The sequence below is a fragment of the Glandiceps talaboti genome, chromosome 10 (assembly GCF_964340395.1).
Source record: "Glandiceps talaboti chromosome 10, keGlaTala1.1, whole genome shotgun sequence".
Classification (NCBI taxonomy): Eukaryota; Metazoa; Hemichordata; class Enteropneusta; family Spengelidae; genus Glandiceps; species Glandiceps talaboti.
This window is the reverse complement of record NC_135558.1, coordinates 19509108-19533265: the sequence shown is the minus strand read 5'-3', so window position 1 is coordinate 19533265 and position 24158 is coordinate 19509108. Positions and strand designations below refer to the sequence as shown.

The window sequence follows — 24158 nt, the reverse complement described above, 5'->3', positions numbered from 1 at the left end:
GAGAAAATAATATAAAGAAACAAAATTGATGTATTAAATGAAAAAGATTGGCGTTGTATGAGCGATGATAAACTTTATCAGAACGAGGTTATTGATGGCGCGTCTTTTCAATGTGCTCATTTGTTTTGGTTATGCAAGCTACGCAAGTTGGTAACGTGCGTTCACTACTCGTTTCATAACTGCCCACAAGCAGGATCAGAAGGTAGGTGATAAGGCTGTACTCTTTAAAAGTACCCTACGATCAATCCGAACGTGAAACTTAAAATGAATTGACGGGGGATCGGGCTATCGCCAGTCGATATGATCCGAGAACTCGAGCATTTGAACTCCATGGTCCAGGAGGTAGAATAAGTCCTCGCTAAAATGATTGTACTTACAAGTACGATGTGTACATCCCTAAACTGATTAGATAACTGATCGGTTAGATAACTGGTTGGTCCTCAAGTTGGAATATGTAGTCATACAAGCCTGAACACTCTGCAACCCATACTAAGTCCTATGAAGTGCACCGTTATCGTAAATAAACCATTGACAGATCCGTGTCATTGTGTTTACGCACTTATGGTTTACGCAATTACGTAAATACTTGACGATTGTGTAATTTTACAACTTAACTGTCGTATGAGTTCCAACATGTGGCAGCACCTCTCAGTACGCTTTCATATGAACACATCTGTCCATGCAAGTTCTATTGATCATGGAAACTGTAACCTTGATCTGTTTTGGTGTCAGGCTACAGAGGCCTGGTTGGTACTTCTAAATTGTACCGTTATATAACAAAGTTGATATGGGTATAATGATATGTCAAGAGAACTCGCTCAGTAATGAAAAGTAATATATTGGTGCAATATATGTACATTGACACATGAATCAAAGTAAATATCACAAGCACAATCATTGATCAACACTTCTGCACCAGATTCTGATGGGATGCTATTATCTTTGGATATCTTATCTAATCCCTAACTGAACTAAACTATATAAACAAAGTTTTGGAGGCATGGTATACATTTTACTCATTCTTTTTTCCGGCAAAGCTGCATGGCAAACACTAGAGCAGTCAACTGAGCTAAATTTCACTCGTAGCAATTTGCTCCATTCTCGCAAACCAGAGTTATTATTTCTACCACTACACTTCAAAATAGTAGGGACTGTGGCTTGTTAAGAACGGTGCCGTAAAACAGTCGTGGTTTGCGACGATGATTTGCTCATGCCGATTCCTCTCGTGTGCAGGTAAATTTTCATGAGATTTTGGCCATTTGTGGCCGTGAGCCAAATATCTGGCGAGTTTGATAATTTTGGCCACAAGTGGATTTTGGCTCATGTGTCCGCCTGAATGTGAAAATTCTGCTCACAACTTTCTCTTAAGAGAGCATGTGTGGCGATGACGTAAGTATGAAATGTTTGCCCCAGTCTGAGACACAGGTGAATAAACTTTCACATCAATAACGATGGTATTTTCATGATTTTAGAAAACGAATGTGTCGATTTTTGGCCAAAATACCTGTAGCCATTGCTTTATTGAGTGGGAATAGTCACAAAACTATACCAAACGAGATAACTATCTCACGCTATCACACGATAACCGGCATCTTGTTGACTATTCCTTCTAATAGCCACAGGTATTTAGGCCAAAGATTGACACGTTGTCATGAAAATACAGTCGTTGACGAAGAAGTTACTCAACTGTAAATTTAGACTGAACACAAATATTTTGTACTTAAGTCATCAGCACCATGTATGTGAGAAAGTCGTGAGCAGAATGCTTACGTTCAGGTGCACACATGAGCCAAAATTCACTTGTGGCGAGATATTTGCTAGATATTTGGCTCACGGCCATGATTGACCATAATCTCATAAAAATTTACCCGCACACGAGAGGAATCAGTGTGAGCAAATTGCCACTCGTGAAATTTTGCTCAGCTGATTGCTCTATATAGTGAGCGCCTGGCTTTACATGTAAGTATTGGTATCTTAAGTATTAGATGCAGTACTGTAGCAGTTTCGCTACGTCGCTCTATGTCCTCCACTAGAACTTTTGTTTTTCGTTGTAAATCCCCGTAAGAAAATCTGACAATAAGACAGTTATAGCAAAGTGTCATGCATAGACCATTAGTAGTGGAAAAGCAAGAGCAAAATCCTCACACCACAGGATTTAATTTAGCTAGCTCATAATTTCATACTTTGTAGTGTTAAGTTCTCCCTATATTCTGACTGTGGGTGTATCAATCCATACATTCTTTTTTCTCAACAGAATCAAAATGATCGGTGCAAGCCAGTTGAAACGAAAGAGGCAGACACACAAGAGCAGTCCTCAAAGTATGAAGAAACGTTCCAAGATTGATAGTGAAGATGCATGTATTGATTACGTGAGTGGTCCGGTTTGTGTATATTGAAAAATGTATAATATTAATCTTGACACTTCATATACATGTGCGGATTTTGGAGACCGACATTTGCACAGCGAAATTGCCCATGAGATATAGTAGCGGGATCCCCAAAACACCATGTCCTGGTCATAGAACTTTTATCAGATACAACATGTACATTGTGTACCCTGTGTAATGACACAGGAACATTTAAATCTTCCCGTGTCATAACACTATTTTTAGTAGAACAGTTCAAACCTTTTCTAGCTCAAAGGAAACTGATAGGCTCATAGCATAATGTGTTGTTTCTATTCAACAGAAGCCAGATGTGAAACAAGAAGACAAAAAACTTTGTCTTGGTATGCGCAGCAAAGTAATGGTTACACCTCTGAAATCAAGAAGACTTGAACAGAAAATAAAACGAGAATATAATGATGAGGTGAATGTATTCCTTAACTTACACCATGTAACATATACCATCTGAATATATTCCTTAACTTACACCATGTAACATATACCATCTGAATATATTCCTTAACTTACACCATGTAACATATACCTTCTGAATGTATTCCTTAACTTACACCATGTAACATATACCGTCTGAATGTATTCCTTAACTTACACCATGTAACATATACCGTCTGAATGTATTCCTTAACTTACACCATGTAACATATACCGTCTGAATGTATTCCTTAACTTACACCATGTAACATATACCGTCTGAATATATTCCTTAACTTACACCATGTAACATATACCGTCTGAATTTTTCTTCTCAAAAATGATTTGTGAAGAGTAATTGCCATTAGTATAATTGTAAAATCGTTGATTGTAGAAGTCGATATGATTATGTCAAGTATACCAATTTAGCTTAGTGGTTCCTTTTCAAACAAAAACCTTTACAGCCAAAACAGGGTCGGTATAGCATAAATCTTATAATATTATATGTGACAAGAAAATTGCCACCCTTGATGTTCAGAATCACTAAATGTATATGCATGATATTGTATGTTTGCAACCATAACTCTTCTAAAGTTCTATGGGTACCTAAGTAAAATAACAAGAAAGCTTGTACCTTCTCAATGCCTTCCTCAAAAATTAGTTTTGTAAATGTTGTGTACTTAAATGTTGTATGCTGTCCTCAAATTTCTACAACAGACCTCTCAAGATGGCAGGAATAAGAACATGCCAAGGCGTTCAAGACGCAGAGCTTTCACTTTACAGGAAGTTTCTCACAGTGTTGTAATAGATAACACATCAGACATAGATAATGAAATCAAGAAAGAAACCCAGAAAAGACAACCTGTACAGGATGTGGAAGACGTCAGAGTAAAGGAGAAGACAAGTTTGGAGAAAATGAAGGAAGAAAGTGAGTCAGACAGTGACTTGAGCGAAGATGACAGTGAGGTGAGAACAACAATCATCACCCACTCTTTATTTACCTAATCTCTTGTTGTAGTCTATAGTGTCAAGTGTATAAAAAGCATTCCTGCTCCCCACTAAACTATATATTATGAAACTATACTTTACCTCTGTAGTTCTTTCAGTGATGCATGCACTATTGCATTATGGGTTTTGTCAGACATTAATATTTATGAGATGTTGTGGGACAACATGATTTACAAAATATGTTTTCATATGAGTAACCAAATAAAGATAGGAAAGCCAAACGTTGGTGCATTACAAGATATGCTGTCATTTAGGCCACATCAAGTTGGAGTAGATGGCACAATGCCCTGCATAAAATATTATTTCAGTGTTTGCAATATCTGTTAACTAACAGATTTCTTATTTTAAACAGGATGACAATGGATTGTCAGCATATGAAAGGAAAAGATTGAGAAATATTGAAGAGAATGCCAAGTTTTTTGCCTCCCTTGGTATATTTCAGGTAAGGTAATTAATTAGTGTTGGTTGGTACATACATGTAGACCATACAGTGACAGGGGTGAACAAATCATTTTGTGAAGTGGTGGTCCCCGGACCAGTACCTTAAAAAAAACAGTGGTCCTGCTAAAAGAATTAGTGGTCCCAGGTCCCGCTAATGTGAAACATTATATCTTACCTATGAATCTGTATATTCAGACAACTTTTTAACGTAGTTATTAACAGTAAGGTACTGGTCTGATGGTCCAGACAAGAAAAAATTATACCACACCACCCAAAACAATCGCCAGTCTCGGACCCAGGACCAGTGGATTTGTTCACCCCTAGTACCCTATGGTTGGTGTGCAGCATTCTCCCTTTTCGAAGTAACCAAAGCACATTTTATAGTTTCTAAGAACTCTCAATATAATTAACATCATACTTAAATTTCTCAAAATGCTAGAAGTACAGCAACCAGACCCAAAATTCTTTCGAGTCATGTCCAGAAAGCATAGTTTTCAATATACAAGCAGGTAGTATTTATAATACACACCAAGCATACATGAACCTGATTTTAAAGAAAATTTGTCAGAATTCTTCCAGCAGATAATTTTGATGACGTTTATGGTTGTTTGATTGGTCATTAATAAGAAACTGCCTTGTCTTTGATTTGTCTATAATGGATGACATCACAAATGAGATGTTTAGATCGAATATTAGAATCTCTTCAAGATGTTAATAACACTAATGTCTACCACTTGTAGAAGTTTGTCCAAGAAAAATCTGGTAATCATAATGGTGTATCTTGACAAAATACACCCTTGTTGTAAATTTTTATGGACTTTGAGAATCTTTTCTATGACTACAGGCCAAAGAGAATTTTAGCAGTATGTTGAGACCAGAGAAGAAGGAGGCCAAGAAAGCCAGTCAGAATGGAATTAAAAGGTATGGAAACCCTTTGATGTTAACTCCTGTACAAAGTTGTTCCTGGACTACATGATAAACAATTACAAGCAAACTATGAATGGAAAACAAGCGTTACCAGAACTCATAAATGAATTAGAGTGGGACAGCTTGTCAATGAGGAGGAGAACATCTCAACTTGGCATTTTACAGGGGGGGGGGGGGGGGGGGGCTTGGCCCTTCCATTTCTACCTGTCACCAGCTCATAGGCAAACACATCATACAAACTAAAAGTTCCACTCAACACAAGGTACACATAGACTGTTACAAATACTCATTTGAGTTTGAGCCACGGAAAACCAGAGATTGGAACATTTTACCACACAATATAATCAACATATCAGATCCAGAACAATCTGAACAATCAAGTATAACTTTCAGCGGAGAACAGGATAGAAACATCGAGTTCGAACCTAATACAAAATATGATTCCGGACCAAGGAAACAACATTTTGGATTGTAGTACATAGATGTGTGGATCAATTGATTGATTGATTGACTGATTGATTAATTGATTGATTCACCAGATGTGTTTACACTGTCAAGTGGTATAACTCTTCCACCAACCCTCTACCTAAAGAACTATGAAGTATTATTCAATGAGTTAATGCTGTATGGACAACTTAATATTTTTTTTAACTCATACATGACCTTTGACCTCTTGGTGTGAATTTCAGCAAGCCCAAAACACCGGAACCCCTACCAAGACGACAACCTTCTTTAAGACTACGCGGTATGAATCCAGATGGTGCCTTATTACCAGAAGTACCAAAGGAACCAGAACAGGAACCAGAGAGACATGTAAGGTTACTAATTAATGTCCAGAGTATTATTTACTTTCTGTAAATACAATGGCAGATGGGACTACTGACAAGCTAACACATGCGTAAAAGTTAAAACTATTATAATTGTGAATTGTTTCAAAGCATTGAGCCCCACGTCATTTAGAAAATGTTTGAGCATCGTAGAATTGGCAATTAATAAGCCACAAGGCACGCAATGGGACCTTGAGTTGTCAATGACAGCTAATCAGATTTAAACATCTTGAGGTGTGCTGACATTTAATCCTCCGAGAGACAAAGTTTCGAGACAAAGTTTCGAGGTATGATAACAAAGCCTATAATACAGTGTAGTAAGAATGTCTTGATTATTTTTAATGATTTGAATGCAGTATTAGACCGTCCTGTTAGGGTATGTGAAGTGAAAAGCATGCAAAGATGAATATACTTTATAAATCTGATCATCCAACAAAAATCACTAGACCTGAAGCAAAACATTGCCTGGCTTGATAAAAATCCTAGTAGACATTGCAACAATTTATCATCTGGCCTGACTAATATTCCAGAGATGTTACTCAGTTTTATCATCATCTAACTCATCACAAAATCTAATTAACATGTCCATGTCTTGTCATCTAGCAGATATGATATTGTTATATGTTAGTCAATTGACTGTGTAAAATATCTGAATGAATGCACCAACATTAGGCTTCCCTTCACATATTGTCCTTGTACATTTTTAACTGATAATGGTAGCTCACCTTCCTTGCAAAAAATGTGTAGCAATGTTGGTTAATATGTATGTCATGCCAGACAATGATAGGGGCAGTGTTAATAGTTTTACCACACCAGAGGATAAAATGTAGCAGTGTTAGTAAGATTTTTGAAGCACCAGATGATAAAATGTAGCAATGTTAGTAAGATTTTCGTTGAGCCAGATGATAACATTTAGCACAATGTAAGATTTTTGAAGCACCTGATGATAACTGTACATTTAGCAATATTAGTAAGATTTTCATTGAGCCAGATGATGAAATGTAGCAATGTTAGTAAGATTTTTATTTTTGTCTAGTCAGGCAATATTTTGTTTCATGAGTTTCGTTGTAATGTTTCATGAGAGCTCAGGGCCATTTATACTTTACCCATCATCAATTCTCGTGGATTATGCCTGACTATGATTAAATCTACAGGACTGTGTATTGAACTAGATATACTTATTGGTGAGCATACTTCATTGAAAATAGCAACACCTTTATTTTTTACCTTATAGCCACGGAAACCAGGAGGACCAATGGAAATGAAACCAAACAATATCGAAGACAAGCGTGAAACTTCAATATTTGAAAACTCAGTAAAAAGAATTTGTGAATTCAAGATCAAATCACAATACAAGAGCACAACAGACCTTGACAAGTAAGAACATTCCATTATGTATTTATTATTGGTTTTAATATACAACACTATGGTGACTAATGAAATACACTGTTTTATGGCCTACCAATTGAATATATGAAACCATTACCAACACACATAGAGCACTGCATCAAGGTTTACCATGTGGGCCAAGAACTATGATCACATGACACCAATCCTTAAAGCGGTCCACTGGTTACCATCAATACAGGATACATTTAAATTGAAACTATTATTAATCAAATACAAATCTCTGAACGGACCATAGCCAACCTACATACATGTACATGTACATGCTGTACAACACTTCTAAACTCTACATAATAGTGGAAATGAGTGTTTATAAAATCACTGATTGATAGATTGATGGATTGATTGATTGATTAATTGATTGATCAATGATTGTGTTTTTGTAACGATGGTAGCAGGTGAGATCATTTTATGAGTTTCCAAAAGAAAATTTCGGTTATAGTGTACAGGAAGCTAGTCTAAAGAGCTTTCCCCTCCGTTGTTTCCATGATTCCCAATACATGTACTTAGAAAGACAGATAATGACAAACAAAACATGAGGCAAATCTAATAAAAAGTTGAAGGATATCTAATATATAAAACATGTCAATATTTGAAATGGTACTTTTGTGTGGCTCTGTTCTATTCCTGTCATGGTTTTGATAAAAAAAAGGGTTACTTAAAGCCAGAGTTTTAACCCCAGGTTTGGCTTAATTGTTACACAGTGTTATTCATTTGTTCTGGACCAGCTTTTCCTTAAACTCTGCCAGACAACTGTTTTTCATACCAAAACTTTAGTCTTTATCGGAACTGCCAAAACTCACAATCCTGTTTACCTTCTACCAGGTTTATTGGTGAAGTAGCCAAGATGACTCTGACCCAAGACCATGTGGCTAAAGTTGTACCGACAAGGATATTCTCTTTAGCCATCCACCCGTCTGTCACTAAGACATTGGTCTTTGCTGGTGGGAAATGGGGAACACTTGGTCTGTGGGATGTGGTTAGTATTGTGCCATCAAAACTATGTGTCTGTGTCTGTCTGTGTCTGTGTTTGTGTCAGTGTGTGTTTGCCTAATATGAAGATGCAAAAATTTAGAAACATTGAAGTATAAATTCTTGTTAAATAATGATTGGTTCTGGTGGTGACATTGGGGTGGTGCATTAACCCTTCCAGTGCTTGTGAGATGTTAGTGGCTAGCACAGTGTAATCACTCTGTTAGCCTGGCATTGATATCAGTCGTATTAACCCGTCATTTGCTGAACTAGCCTGATGCCTGCCAAAGACAGAATGAGATTGTAGACCTGTACATGTGTGCTGTATACAATGGGTAATAATTCTTTTCAATCTGAGCTATACAATCTAGGATCCCACCTGTTAATGTTACCATTACTTCATACTAGGGTGCAAAGGCAGAGACATCAGACAATGGTGTGTATACATTTGAACCACACTCTAGACCAATCAACTGTTTGGCATTACCCCAACTACAACCTGACAAGATCTACTCCTGCAGCTATGATGGCACTGTGAGATGTGGAGACTTCAACAGAAATGTGTTTGAGGAGGTAAGACAGCTAAAAATATTGTATAGTATTCAAAGAAGTCTAGAGAGTCTTATTTCTGTCTTTGATAACTTGCTTTGGTTACAGTTTACTGCTATCAACACATGATTTTGGGGGATAACATAGTACGTTAATAACTTGCACAACTTTGATATCTTGTTAAAAAAAACTTTAACAGTACTGCATTTGACATTTGTTCAGCCATTTTCCTGCAAGGGGTTACAGGAAAAGCTTTGCTGATAACAGCATTCTATACATGTATGTACCCTCTTTGTTGTCTTGACATTTTTTTGACATTTTGATAATTCATCACCCAATATAACTCTGTAAAATATAGCAAGGAAACCACTTCTCTATAATGGGTGTAAGAGAACCCTGAAAATCATAGGGTGGAAACCACTGACACTCCACTATAAAGGTGAGAACCCTGGTGAGTCATAGGGTAGAATGCACTACTCAATAAAGGCCAGGGGATAACCCTGTAATCATAGCAATTTTTAGGATGGAACCCACTTCGATATAGAGGACTCATGAGAGCCCTGTAATTCACAGGGTGGAACCCAGTACTCCTCAAAGACCTGAGAACTGTGTAAATCATATATAGGGTGGAACCCATTACCATATAAAGGACTCAAGAGAGCCCTGTGCATCGTGGGGTGCAAAGGCTTGGGGAGAACCTCGTAAATTATAGGATGGAACCTACCGGTACATGTACTATACACAGGCCTAGGGAGAACCGTGTAAGTCATAAGGTGCAACTCACTACTCTCTGAAGGCCAGGGGAGAACCGTGTATTAAGTCATAAGGTGCAACCCACTACTCTCTGAAGGCCATGGGAGAATCCTGCTAATCATAAGATGGAACCCCCTGTGTACACAAATGGAAAAATCTAATACACCATATCATGCATTGGAATCTACTACAACTTGATGTGTAAATGATTTATACATCATACATATACACTATAGGTTTGTACTGCCACATATGGTTTGGACATTTGGTACAGTTATCTTGACTTCTTGAGTCAAGATGGAAGTCAAATTGTGGTAGGACAGATGGTCAACAGAGAAGGCTCCATCGGAATTGTTGACACAAGGACTAACAGGTTGGTCAAGTCTCACTAAAATGATCGTGCTTGAAGTAGTAAACTTTTTTTATCTACGGTAGTACCTCAGAAATACAAATCTTAAATGTTTACTGTTACCTTGTTCAAGAGAACTGTAAGACATTCTCACTTCAAATCTAGAATAAACATCATCATGCAAAATCTTTTGAATAGAGATTGAAATGAGATCAAAATTTAGAAACCAAAATTGTCACAAAGAAAGTAAGGGATGATTGATCGAACAATGACGCACAAGCTCGAACTTCATCATTAAGAGGAAGTTATTTATTTATTTTTTCGCACTTTTAACCAAATTTGAAAACTTTCATGCCTTAAATGATGAAGAGGTTCTGTATTTACTACTGAGATGTCGATAAGTTAATTAAAATTTACTTCTAATGTGAGATACAGTCCTTGGTTTCCTATAGTACATTGTATTTTAGTGTATTTACATGTATACCTTGTTTTCACATTGCGTTGATCATAATGGTGTGATCACTACAATTTTAACCCTCGCTTACATCATATATAAAGGTGTCAATGCCACACTTGTGAGTTTGTATGGGGGGAGGGGCTTTGGCCTAAATGAATGAAGTTCATTTATTTAGCTTATGCGAACTTGAGCAATTATCCCTAAATAAACAATTTAGTACAGAGAACAGATATCATTGGGCAGGTCGACCTGGAAGCTATGACGAACCATGCCCAGTGAATGGTCCCCTTATGATTATTACGTTGTCCGCCATCTTGTAATCCCATCAATCACAGTTCGGGGTATGATTACTGTGATTATCATTCATGATTGCGATTGGTCTTTATCAAATGTGAAATCATAATTGTGATCGATAAATCATACGTGTGTACGTACATTTTGTTTAATTGAGCAAATCAAATGTGCCCCTGTAGCTTGCCAAGATAGCTGTTACACACAAGCCAGTCAGTCTCAAAGTATACTTGGAAAGGACACCTTGTGAATTCACTATGTTTAATGCATTAGTTTTAGTTTCATTCACTTTCACTTGTCAGTACACAGCTCAGCTGGCATCGATCAGAACTTCGACAGGAGTGATATACAGTCCTCCATAGGGAATTTCCGTTAAGCAGGTTGTCAACTCCTTGTATTGTTCAATAACAATAGAATCAGTTGACAACACATTTAACAGAAACTGCCTAGCAAGGGCATTACAATACTTCCCCTAAGTTCTGATCAATGCCAGATGCATACTGATAATAGAAGGTGAATGAAACCAATGCATTTTATCACATTCATTCATTAAGTTTTTGTTTAAATACAAAAAAAAACCTAAAAAAATAAAACAGGGTATCCTTTCTGTTTAATGAATTCAATAACAATAAAACATAATCTTAAAGACAACTTTTACTGATCAGTAAAGATTAAAGGCCAATAAAAATTACTAACAGGTTGCATTAAGCACATGATTGTCACTGTTAATTACAGTGTAAATAGGAAATGGCTAATGCCAGCAGACTGTCAAGACAAAAATTATAACAAAAAAATGATAAAGTTTATGTAAAGAAAGACTTTTTCTGGTTTTACAGGAAGGCAGCAGAGAATGTGTATGGAGTTCACAACAGGAGTGTCAAGACAGTTAGTGTCCATCCATTACGCAAACATTGTGTCATCACAGCCTCAACAGATAGGTATGATACTAATGGAATCATTATATTAAACCGTACAGTGCCCTGCTTGTGTATGCATGTTATTGTATGGATAACATGGGTGCCATGCAAGGTCACATCATGCTGCAGTAATTATAAGTGTTATGAACTTGAAATTTATCAGGGTAATTTCCACCTTCTTTTTCTCAAAGTTGAACAATATAGGTTACATGCACCTAGGGAAACGATGTTCAATTCATATCTTGCTTTTCATTTTCAATACACTCTGGGCTTCATCTTACATGCATAGCAGGTTCAGTGAATGTGCCATCAGATGGACTGAAAAGATAAACCTGGTTGTATCATATACAAGCCAAGATGAATTTTTTCAAACAGAAAATACAAGATTTATATCTAGATCATCCTGTGTCAAAACATTCACAGGGAACCTTGCACACCCCTGTAACATTCACATACCTAGGACAGGGTTATGCACTGAACTGTACCAGCTCAGTGGAGCCAAGGGGACTGTACCAGCTATGTGTATAATATCCCTGTAACAGCTCTGGCCAACACACTAGGTGTAACATACCTAGATTTGACAGATGTGTAACTGGTATGCCAACACCAATGTAACAAGGATATGAAAAATAGCAATGCAGCATAGGTTTTTAGAACATCCATGTACAAGAGCCTTTTCCCACAGCCATGTACCAGCTTTGTTAGCATAGCTGTAACATAGGCTGGTATTTCCCACAGCCATGCACAAGCTATGTTGGCATAGCTGTAACATATGTATTTCCTACAGCCATGTACCAGCTATTTTAGCATAGCTGTAACATAGATATTTCCCACAACCATGTACCAGCTATGTGAGCAGTGCTAGTGAGATACGACCAAAAGGGTTGCTACAGGGTATTATTCCACCATAACTGTTACATGTATGTGTACAACTGTGTGCTTGGTATGCAGTACACAGCTATGGTACTGGGATGTGCAAAACAGTCATGGCATAGAGGCGGTATTCCACATCCATTCAACAAGCTTATTTTTCACAACCATGTACCAGGGCTGTGGAAAAATATACCCTGTAACGGGGCTGTGAGGCACACAGCTTGTACATAGCTGTGCTCTTCTTCCTAGCACTACCGGTAGGCTGTGGCCACATCCTAGCACTATGTGTACATCCTAGTGCTAGGATGTGCAAGGTTCCCTGTGTCAGCCTGCGACATAATGTACAAACTAAAGAACTTGTTGTAGTCACTACAAGAAATACTTTTTTGGGCCTATGCATGTTTGTCTTCCATGAAGACTTGTTTTTCATAAATTATGCTGGAAGAGGTACATGTATGATGATATCATTTCCCCAAATTTTTCTTCAAAATACTCTAGACAGAGGGCTTTTGTCAATAGTCATCAGCAACTCATAATAATGAGGCCCCTTAGGTCACTCGTATTTTCTTTACTATTAAATGATGAGATTTACTTTTAAATAATTGCTAATGGCCTCTACATGTACAGCAATGTGAGTAACATGTCAAACTTGTATCTGGACAGCACTGTTGCCATGTGGGACATACGGAACATGAAGAGTGGTGGTAGAAAAAACAAGGCATTGTCCATCTTTGAACATGGAAGGGGAGTGACGGCTGCGTACTTCTCACCACTCACAGGAGACAAGGTGGTTACTACAGCCTTCGATGACAGAATAAGGTTAGATTTCAATCTAAATCAAATAACAACAGAAACAGGGTTGATTTGGCATTTCACTAATGGGACATGGTCAAGGGTTGATGTGGCATTTCTCTAATGGGACATAGTCAAGGGTTGATGTGGCATTTCTCTAATGGGACATAGTCAAGGGTTGATTTGGCATTTCTCTAATGGGACATGTAGTCTAATGGTCAAGGTGCTCACACAGTCATCAATCAAGATGTTGTAGCATACAAGTAGCTATATTAACATGTGTATTGATTATCAACAAACAAGTGAAGCCATCTAAATCAACAAGTCAATTTATTTCTATTTCAGCAGAAATCGTATCTGTTTCAATATGTTTAGCATAATATAATTATAATAATAATTATTATTATGACAAGTTATAAGGGGTTTAATATTATTATATAATGAAAAATGTTGGGAGGACTTGTGAGGAATATCACTTTTGGTTGTTGTGTAGGAGGTGAAACGGTTGAAGTTTTACTCCCACAACATCATTTCCCATTCAAGCTTCGAGTCGTAACAATTTTTAGCTTGGTACTTGCTATGTATATGCATATTTTGACACAATTAGCCCTTGCAACAATGATCAACAACCAATTGGCAGTATATTTTGGTCAAATAACAACATCATCTAGTAGGCAAGTGAGTAAACATTCAAAAAATGTATGCAAATATCCCTAGCCACCATGACCACACCCATAGCAACAGCCAAACGGTCATGTATTTCACAGATAATAGGGATTATTAGACTATTGAAAAAACATTCAACAAATGTATGTAGATTTGCCTAGCAACAAGACTACACCCATAGCAACAGCCAAATGATCACATATATTGTAAAGATAATATCAGGAACTCATACACAAGTGAACAAAAACACACAAAAATGTATGTAACATTACATACATAACAACAGCCAAAGATAGACAAAGTGTATATCATAAAGATAGCAACATGGTTGGATAGGCAACTGGATAGTCTTCAGCAAATGAACACTTATTTTAAGCATTGACTAGCATATGGATAAACATTTTTAAAAATGGTATAGTTGTGCTAGAAGGCCATTGGCGGTATTTTTTTAAATTTCCACCGCAAAATCAAGAATCTGCAATGTTATTGTTATTGTGCCATACTTGACCTCTGCTACCGTAATTTCCATGACACTAAAAATCAGCCCAAAATTTAGCTTATTTTAAGACATGAAAAACGCTGTAAGAATATTAGTTTATTTGTTAGAATTTGTATTTCCATAAATAGCCGATATGTGCATGTACGCTTGTACTTTCAGTGAAACATAATCTTCTTTGCATCAGATATGATAACTTTAGATTTCTGGTATCAGTAATGAATGTTTTTTTGCCTTACTTAGAGTGCTGAATGTCAACACTCCAGGAAACATTACCAAGGCAATAAGGTAGAGTTCTGTACTTGATATGTATTTGATATGTAGTCACTTTATTTCTGTATGTCATTGTTGTGTGCTTTACCATGCCTGCTACATGTATGGCATGTTGTCATGCAATAAATATTTATTGTATATTGTATATATCACTTAAAGACTAAGGGGTCAGTCCCTGGATCCTGCATTCAGAGCTATATGGATTGCTATACTGATTATTCTTGTGTTTTGGACCAACTTTTCTTATAGCTCTATAAGACATGTTTTTCACACGTAAATTCAAAACCTAATCTGAACCTCTCCCAAATAAAAGCATTTGTTGAGTACCATAACATGATATTGTCAATTCCAGAATCCAAAAACACTCGCATTTTATAATTATATAGCCCTTGTGGCTGACTCATTCACAATGAAAGATGCATTACCCAGCAAGTGATAGTGTTATCCTAGCCCTTTGAAAAAGAGTAAACACCAGGTGTGAAAAAGTTGTCTGACAAAGCTATTGAAAAAGTTGGCCCAAAACAAAACAATCATTGTATGTAATCCTCATAGCTCCACTGATAAGATAACAATAACGTGAAAACCCGGATTGAAACTAGATGAACTTCACTCTTACAAGAAGGCAAGGGAAATTGGTGCATAAAAGTTGATAATTTGATGTGTATATTCATTCAGATAGTGAAAAAAAATATGTGTGGCTGTTTGGACGGGTGGCATATATTTTATTGGTGAGAGTATCTTTACATGATGAAGCAAAAATGCAAGAGGCATATTTCAGCAGTGTGACTGTGTGGTTATTTATTTAACACTCTTGAATTAATTATCAATGTATATTTTCCACTCTAGGCATGATAATCATGTTGGTCGTTGGCTGACACCCTTCCGGGCAGCGTGGCACCCAAGCAGAGAAGACATCATTATCAGTGGCAGTATGAGCCATCCTCGAAGGGTAAGACAGCTATTTTTGAACAGTTATTGCTGAAATTGTACTTTACAGGTAGATGAAATCTGCCGAGGTGCCAGAGGTCTTTTGCCAATATTCTACATGTACATCAAAATCATGACACAACATACAGGAACCTTGGAGAGATTTACAAGGTTCCCCATGTTTTAATATTGTATGGCTACATCAGTAAATTTTTTGTTAAGAGTTCAGTGCACTAGCTGCAACTAGAACATTTTTAAAAACTCTTTTAGTAGAAATATTGACTTACTCACAATATCATACACCCTCAACAATATTAAATCATGTGAGTAGACGTACTTAAACAGATTTTTGATTCCATACCATAAAATCAATGTCACCAGTGCAACCATGATTTCAACCTGCTACTGCAGTCAACGTCTAATGAACATGTATAGTGCCTGATTATTTATAATTAATAATTTTCGTGACTTTTCAGTGTAAAACTTCTGTCATCAATATTCATTGTGCAACCATGAATACATTATTTCTGTTGATGTCTATTATGCAGTTGAGTAGCCCACTGTGCACAGCAAAGATTCCTATTCTTCCAGTGAGGGAATTGAACCAACTAATCTAATATTTGGTACTATATTTCAGATTGAGATGTACAATGACCACTGCCATAATATTCATAACTTTTTTGATGCCGACTACCTTGGATCTGTGTGCTCACTGAATGTATTCCATCCAACAAGAAACATCCTTGCTGGTGGTAATTCAAGTGGACGTGTGCATGTGTTCATGCAGGAATAAAGAGAATATACCATTATTTACTCTTCCTGTGAATTACCAAAACGTATTCCATTGGGAAAACATTGAATGAGCGCTTTTTACTGGAATACAGATGACATTGAACTTATACTGTCAAGACATATTTATATAGAATCAGACATAATGGGAAAACTTGGCTTATTTATTCTGAAGAAGTACTTGATAGTGACAGCAACCAACCACATGTATTTGCCAAAAAGGAAACTTGAACATCTCCATTGCCAGGAAATACATGTACCTTGTTGAAAAGATAAGGAACATGGGAATTGTTGTGATGGTTGATTGGTTGACCCTAAACTCCCAGTTACACGGGGCAATGCATTAAGCAATTCATTGAATCAAATGAGACAGTAACTAATTACCTGGTGAGACACGAGGCAAACTGGTGCACATACGTAGATATATAATGTTACAGGCCGATTATAAAGGTCAAGTCTTCTAGCAGTTGGAACTTAAGAAGAAATGTTATAAAGTTGCTAATACATGTGTTACCAGTGAAATGACTAAACTTGTAGACATACATGTATCGAGAGTTAAACTATGTTCAATTTGAAGTTCACTTTTTATGGTGATATTGATTTTTCTGATGTCATAAACATTGCATACCAGTGATGAGTGCTAATTATTGTGTTGATAAAGTGAAACTATACTGGAAATTACTTGCCGATATAAAAATATGGCGACCATAACATTGAAAGTCATTTGATGTACATGTACCGGGGTATGGGCATACAGGTATGTCAAAGGTTAATGCCTGCAACTCGACGAGGTGGTTACATAATGTGGCAATTCATCAAGCAACTTGAGAAGCAACTTGTGACCAGTTGCAGAAAATCTGACATGTTGGATTCCTTAAGACACACCCCACGACGTTGCAAGGCCCTGAAATTATGTGTACACAAAGCAGTTAAACGCATGCGACAAATTACACAGTGTGTTGTTCATTGAGTTGCCTTATTTAACTGAGCCTTTAGATTTGACACATCACCAGAGTCTACTTCTTTTACTTCCTATTGTAAACTTTAAGTTTAATCTCCATTCATCATCGTGTCAAACACATCAACCAGATGTGGTGCTTAAAAATCAAATGTCATGCCAGATTTAGTCTCTAGTTACCTCACCACATCTCAACACATTGGTCGATGTAACAAGAAAATCTTGACACCTCAATGTGCAAATAAACCTTTCCCCCAAATCAACATATATATGTAGGCTGTAACAGAATTACATAGCACATATGCAGTTAGAACCAGGATGTTGAAAACTGGACCTTAGCCCAGGGATGTAGAAAAATTTTGTGATACAAGGAAACAATGTTTTGATGGGCGAAATTAGTGAGCAAAGCACCACTATGCAGTCATGGCGATAGGTGAGTGAGGGGATTCCCCTCTCCCACGTTTTAATTCTGAGGACCCTCAGGAGAGGCCTTTGCTGATTACCATTTTTGAAAAATTGTGTAATTCCATGTTTGCCATCAAAGAAGGCTTTATAAAGGTAGCGAATTTCACCATAAGTTCAAACTTGGGGGAAACATTTGTCGCAATCAAATTATGATTGTAGGTTTCAACGACTCAAAAACTACAAAATATTTCAATATTGTAACAACTATGTCTGTCATATTTAAGAATTTTTTCCATGTTGCCCAAAATTTATCTTTGATAACCGGTTATTGTTTTCTGCCTTCCACCTATTTTCTACATCTCTGCATGCTTGAATGAATTGTGTATAGTATTCATGGTAACTGCAAGGTTAGGTGAAAAACAAGTTCACAATTGCTACTTTCTAATCACAGTGAATGTAAGTTGTCACTGTTGCATTCTATTTTATTGTTACTGCCATGCATTGAACCAAGTTTCTTCTATATTTACCTGTTGAAAAATACAAATGTACACCAGGGCTTTACTGAAAAAAGTCCAGTACTGATGTGAAAATATTACTTCTCTACATGAAGGTATTGATGGTACTATGTACACTAACTTAAAAACCATATTTAAACAGTAAGTTCAGACTTGATTTCATTATCCATTAGTCAACTACTTGTCAAACTTAGGTGCAAAAAACCAGTGTTCTCCCAGGCTAGATTGCAAGTATGGAGGCTAATTTACATACCAAGGTGGTAATTTGCATATAATACATGTAAATAATATAATATATAATAGATAGGTAAAGATACTGGGACATGTTTATATTTAACATGTGAACACATGGACATTGCAATCAGCCATTTTTTTCCTGTGAAAGTTAGTTTACAATATATTGTCTTTCAAAGATGACAAAAGCTTAAAGATGGTAGCAACACTTTTGAAGCAACACAGAAACCTGCCAAGGGGCCTTAGGCTTTGTCACTACTTGTCTATCGACTCATAGTGGTGACAACCCTTGGGTCATGAGTATTTTCCAGTTAAATGAAGAAAAGTATTGGAGAATAACATGATTATACCACTGCCAGCACCAATAATATCAAAGACAACTCCGGGGAAATTAGATAATGGCAATTTTGAGCGTTTTGATATTTTGAATACAGCAGAACTACATGTAGTGATATAGACACATGTTGTTGTGATGTAGAACGACCAGAGTATATATTCCATAGTTCTTGTTCAACTCGGCTCGTGCATGGTATAATGAAAGATATCATTCCACTACGAACTACTTAGTGGGCCTTTGTGGAGGTTATAATCAGAAGCTGTTCACCATCTATTTTCATATTCACTAACTAGTATACAGGTTTACAGTCAAATGAAAGTTCTCTTCAATTGTTACTTGAAAATTTTGTTGTGAAATGTTTTTCTCTGTTTATACCACATTAATCATTTTTGTCAATTTAAAATGATTTATATAATGTGTATTATAGTTATATACTAATCATAAGTTTAAATGCTGAAGAAATGATAACAGTCACTGAGATACTGTTCTACAGCTTTACAAACCTTAAAAGGTGAGGGATTCGATGCCCGGTTCTTGAACTAGTTATATATTTATCACTTGAGCCATCAGGAATAATGTGGGCATATGTACATGTTTATGTTGTTTGCTAAATACCGTTCCATATTGTGCTGCGAGAAGTAATTTTTCTGGTAATAATGGAGAGCCGGAGGCGAGCCATTATACCTGAAAAAATACCTCGAGCAGCAAGATGTTGAACTGTATTTGGTAATAACATACTTATACGTCACCTGCGACTATGACTTCATTTTTAGCACAACTGAACTGAGGTTCAGTAGTGCTATAGGGATCACCCGGCGTATGTCTGTCTGTCTGTCTGTGTGGATGTGTGTGTTTGTGTGTAAACAACTTAAAGTCAAAAACGGCTGAACCAATTGCCATGATATTTGGTGGGGACATTACCTGTGGGGTCTAGTTGGGAAATTTTTCAAATCAAAATGATCTTACCATCGATTTGTGATTTGGGTAAAAAAAATGTGATTTTTGGTAAAAAAAACTTAAAAACTCAGAAACTGCTGGGTGAATTGGTGCATATTCAGTGGGAACATTCTTAAGGGGGTGTAAAGTAAGATTTGTTCATGACATGATGATTCCATCGGTAATATGCAAAGTAGGGCTAAAAATATGTCTTTTTGGTCAAAAATCAATAATTCCAAAACTACCAAGCAGATTGGGCTGAAATTTAGTGGGAATGCATCTAGGGATGTGTAGATGAAGAAATATCAAGGATACAATGATGTCATGAGAGATATGCAAATTTGGTGTGAAAATGTTCATTTTTGGTCAAAAACATATCTCACAAAGTACTTGGTCAATGAGACTGAAATTTGGTGAGATGTTTCTAGAAGTGTTATTATGCATATTTTATGCATGTTTTGTCGCGTGACAACCATGTGTTCACTGGCACTGGACTTTTGCTGTTCTGTGTGGAATTTTTTACTATTTCCCTGTGACATAAAAAGTATAGTTCAAAGGCTTGTCACAATGTATACAGCGGTGATATTTTGTTCGGTTTACAAACAATTTTGGCATTGGAAATGCTGGTTAAAGCTGGATTTCTAGTTGTCTGCTCAGTTTGTTTACAAGGGGGACGTGCAGTGATCCCGTGATACAACAAGCAAAAATACAGCTGTTGGTAAAATAAGCTTGGCTCTCGACCAATCAGAATGCGATATTGGCGACAGGTGACGTATAAGGGTGAGGATCGGGCATTTACTTTGGATTTTTTAATTTCTAAAAATATTTTGTCATGCTTTCTACTTGAAAAATGAATGAAACAGCAATGCCAAGTCCTTGTTTGTAACTCAATACATTGCAAATGTATCAGTGTACAAACACAAACGTTTTACACATTTTTTTAGCCTTTCACAATGTATTGAGTTTCAAACACAGAATGTTGTTTCACGTTGATTTTTCACATACGAAGCTTTAATAAGATTACTGTAGAAATTAAAAATCCAAAATAAGTACCCAAACCTCCTTCATATCATATGGCCACTTTAAATACTTGTGAATGTGTGTTATGAAAATAAAGTTCCATGTAGTAAGTTTTCCTTAATTTTATGGCTTTCATATGTTTGTTATGTAAGTTACATTTACATTTCTACTGTTACGTGTTTTATTCAATTTTTTTTTTATCAATTTTGTAGAAAATAAAAGTCTATCCCAAGTTGATAATTGTGTACTGTTAGAACTTTCACTATAAAATAACGTACTGAACCTACCAAAATGTGAAATATTCAGTTATCAGAATTATGGCTTCAGAAATTAACACTCGGAATATTCAACTATCAGAGATAATTAGATTTTTCTTTGTTAAGCCAAGGAAGATACCAGTGACATCACAGTCCTTTGTCACAACAAATTGCTAAATTCGTAGTCACAACCCTTAGGTCATGAGCATTTTCCGGCTGAATGAAGAAAATATTGGGGAATACCTGTAATATAATTATGCCTTCTCAAGTAATCTTTTTTCAAAAAAGTTGGGGATAGTAATGATAATTTTGAGTGTTGCGACTCGTTTTGAGTATATATTCCGTACTTTTTGTTGAACCTTGTGCGTGGTATTATAGATATTATGCCCTTATAGTTGTTTCCATTCAGCTAAGGAAAGTAAAAGTTACCCAAGGAGGCCTATGACAGAACCCCATGGCCTCGCAATGGACGGTAGGGCGTACAGAAGTTATTTTCACGAGTGATTCGGTTTATTCTGCCGCGTATTTTCACGAGCGATAGCGAGTGAAAATACAGCAGAATAAACCGAATCACGAGTGAAAATAACTTCTGTATGCCCTGCCGTCCATTGCGAGGCCATGGGGTTCTGTTATTATTACATATGTACACCAAAAACGCAATAAAATGCAGGTGGGGAAGGGCGAACAACATATTCGCATGAATATGTATCAGGTCACCAGCTCATGTCATTCAGGTCAGGCAGAGGTCACAGACGTCAATTATGAGCGATGATTGGTTGTCAACAACAATAAGTATTGATATGCAAATTACGTGTTGACCTGCTCTCGCTAGCTAGCTCCGCTGTGATTCATTCACAAAACCGATCAGAAGAAATGCATACACGATTATTTTAGTAGTAGAAACAGATACAATTCAACAGCGTGGTATTCTTAGTGTCCTATATAATAGTACTTCAGTAAAATCTTTCAAAATGTACAATATTATAAAAGTTAGTCTTCATCAGAATCGGAAAAGATTACGGATTGTCTGCAGCGTTTTATAATGTAAACACACTGACAAGAACTTTGACAGAGGTGTCTCCGGCGACATGAAATGTGAAATTGAAAGATCCACCGCTAATACGGGTATTTTCAAAACATTCCGCATAACTGTGGGAATTGATTGACTGCGTTCTGGCTGGTTGATGGTCCTGAGGATTGTGTTGCACGATCTCCCATCGGCTGCATTTGTTGGGCGTTGTTGATGTGTACGAAGCATCGGTGGCCGTAGTCGCTGGGCGCGTGCCTCGGGTCAGCTTTATTTTGTTGTTGATCATAATAAAATTCACTCTCAGAAAGTTCAAAATAATTCAAATTAAACAAATCGTTATGTTCAGAATCCACCGAAATATCTTCCATTTGTAAAGTAGTGGTCGCCGGCAATATTTACAAACATAAAGTAGTTCGAAAGGTTGTTTACTCATTTGCATAATGAACAGTGAAAATACCTAACTAATTTGCATAGTTATTTGATAGGTAAGGCACTAATTTGCATAGTTATTTGATACCCCAGAACTTGCGATGGTCGAGAAAAATAGTGAAATACATTATGAACCAACAAAAAATTGTTCAAAAAGTGTGTAACAACAGGAAAGACACATATGTGCATTTAAAAAAATGCATTTATTTGCTTATTTTCATCGGGAATTGGTTTTACTTTTGGATCTATTTTATCTCATTTTATCTCATTTGCATAGCCACCAGTGAAAATACCGGTTTTATTTTTGACTGTACACCAACGTACACAATGGTACATATGTAATAATTGTCACTATGAGTCTCTAAACGAATAGTGACAAACACTTTGGTCATGAGTATTTTTCTAATTCTGTGGAACAAATGGAGTGTGATTATATCACTCACACTCCTATATGTTTCTCGTCAAGCACAGTATATGCCTAACAAAATGCTCAATTTTAGAATAGGTAGGGTAAGTAGATTCTTTTGGTGTTTTTGTGGGTTTTTTGTTCATCTGTGAGTATCTGGTTCAGGTAGTTATGTTTTCTATTGTTTTCCATAATTATGGTTTCTGTGTTTGTGGTTTCTTCCCTTTAGATCTACAACCATTACAGATTGGAAGAACAGTTTTATACTGAACTCGCTTTCCATCCGCATCTACTATTGCTCATGAGACTTCACAAGACTTCACAATTGTCTCATTTCTACAGCCAAATGCCACTATAATTTGTAAAGATAACAACATTCAAACATGTATGCAAATATGCCAAGCAACAAGACTATGCCCATAGCAACTGTAAAATAATGACACGTATTGTGAAGTTACAAACTGGGATTGGTAGAAATGGATAAACATTTAAGAAATGATCCTGTGTCTGCCTAGCAACAAGATTACACCCATAGTAACAGCCAAATGATTGCTTGTGAATAAATGTATATCTAGCAACAAGATCCCCTTTTATAGAAATAATCAAATTATTCTTTTTACAGCAAAGACAACAACAAGGGTAGTTAGACAAACTAGTAGATAACATTGTTTTTGAATGACATAATCACCCAGCAACTGAGAAACTGCTCATAGCACCAGTAAGATGATGGTATATATTGCTTTGATAACAAGGAGGATAGTCTAGTTACAAATGGACCTTATTCCATACTACGTTATTTTCATACAGTATCATGGTCAATCCCGTTACTCAAGGTGTTAATTGTGGTTCAACCCAATAGTGAGCGAAGCATGAACAGTGCATGTCAGTAGTAATCATCACAAATTGATAGGCTGTTGTCATCGCTCAATAAACGTTTTTGACCTTTCTCATGTTTCTTGGACTAATATGATGTGCAAATGTCCAACCAGGACTCCACCTCCAGTCTGTTCAAACTAAAATCACACTGGGGCGCGATGATGTCATCATGTTTATATGAACGCTGTTGGGGGGCACAGAATTCAAACACACGAATTATCCCAT

The 24158-nt window shown here is 36.6% G+C and overlaps 1 protein-coding gene across 1 annotated transcript; it reads left to right on the top strand.

The window, feature by feature from the left end:
• The first annotated feature begins 1384 nt into the window (after nt 1-1384).
• Nucleotides 1385-16534, top strand: LOC144440730 (WD repeat-containing protein 76-like). Its single transcript, XM_078130113.1, has 15 exons — nt 1385-1389; nt 2255-2369; nt 2689-2808; nt 3534-3782; nt 4177-4266; nt 5110-5186; nt 5882-6005; nt 7254-7396; nt 8252-8405; nt 8807-8971; nt 9937-10073; nt 11634-11735; nt 13251-13406; nt 15661-15763; nt 16379-16534. Exons 1-15 carry the CDS (start codon nt 1385-1387, stop codon nt 16532-16534), a joined length of 1896 nt encoding a protein of 631 aa, XP_077986239.1.
• Nucleotides 16535-24158: the final 7624 nt, after the last annotated feature.

Excerpts from the sequence above, each read along its gene's own strand:
- LOC144440730 (XM_078130113.1), top strand. Across the intron at positions 3,783-4,176 it reads TGAGCGAAGATGACAGTGAG|GATGACAATGGATTGTCAGC; the intron begins GTGAGAACAACA and ends TATTTTAAACAG. Across the intron at positions 8,972-9,936 it reads ACAGAAATGTGTTTGAGGAG|GTTTGTACTGCCACATATGG; the intron begins GTAAGACAGCTA and ends TATACACTATAG.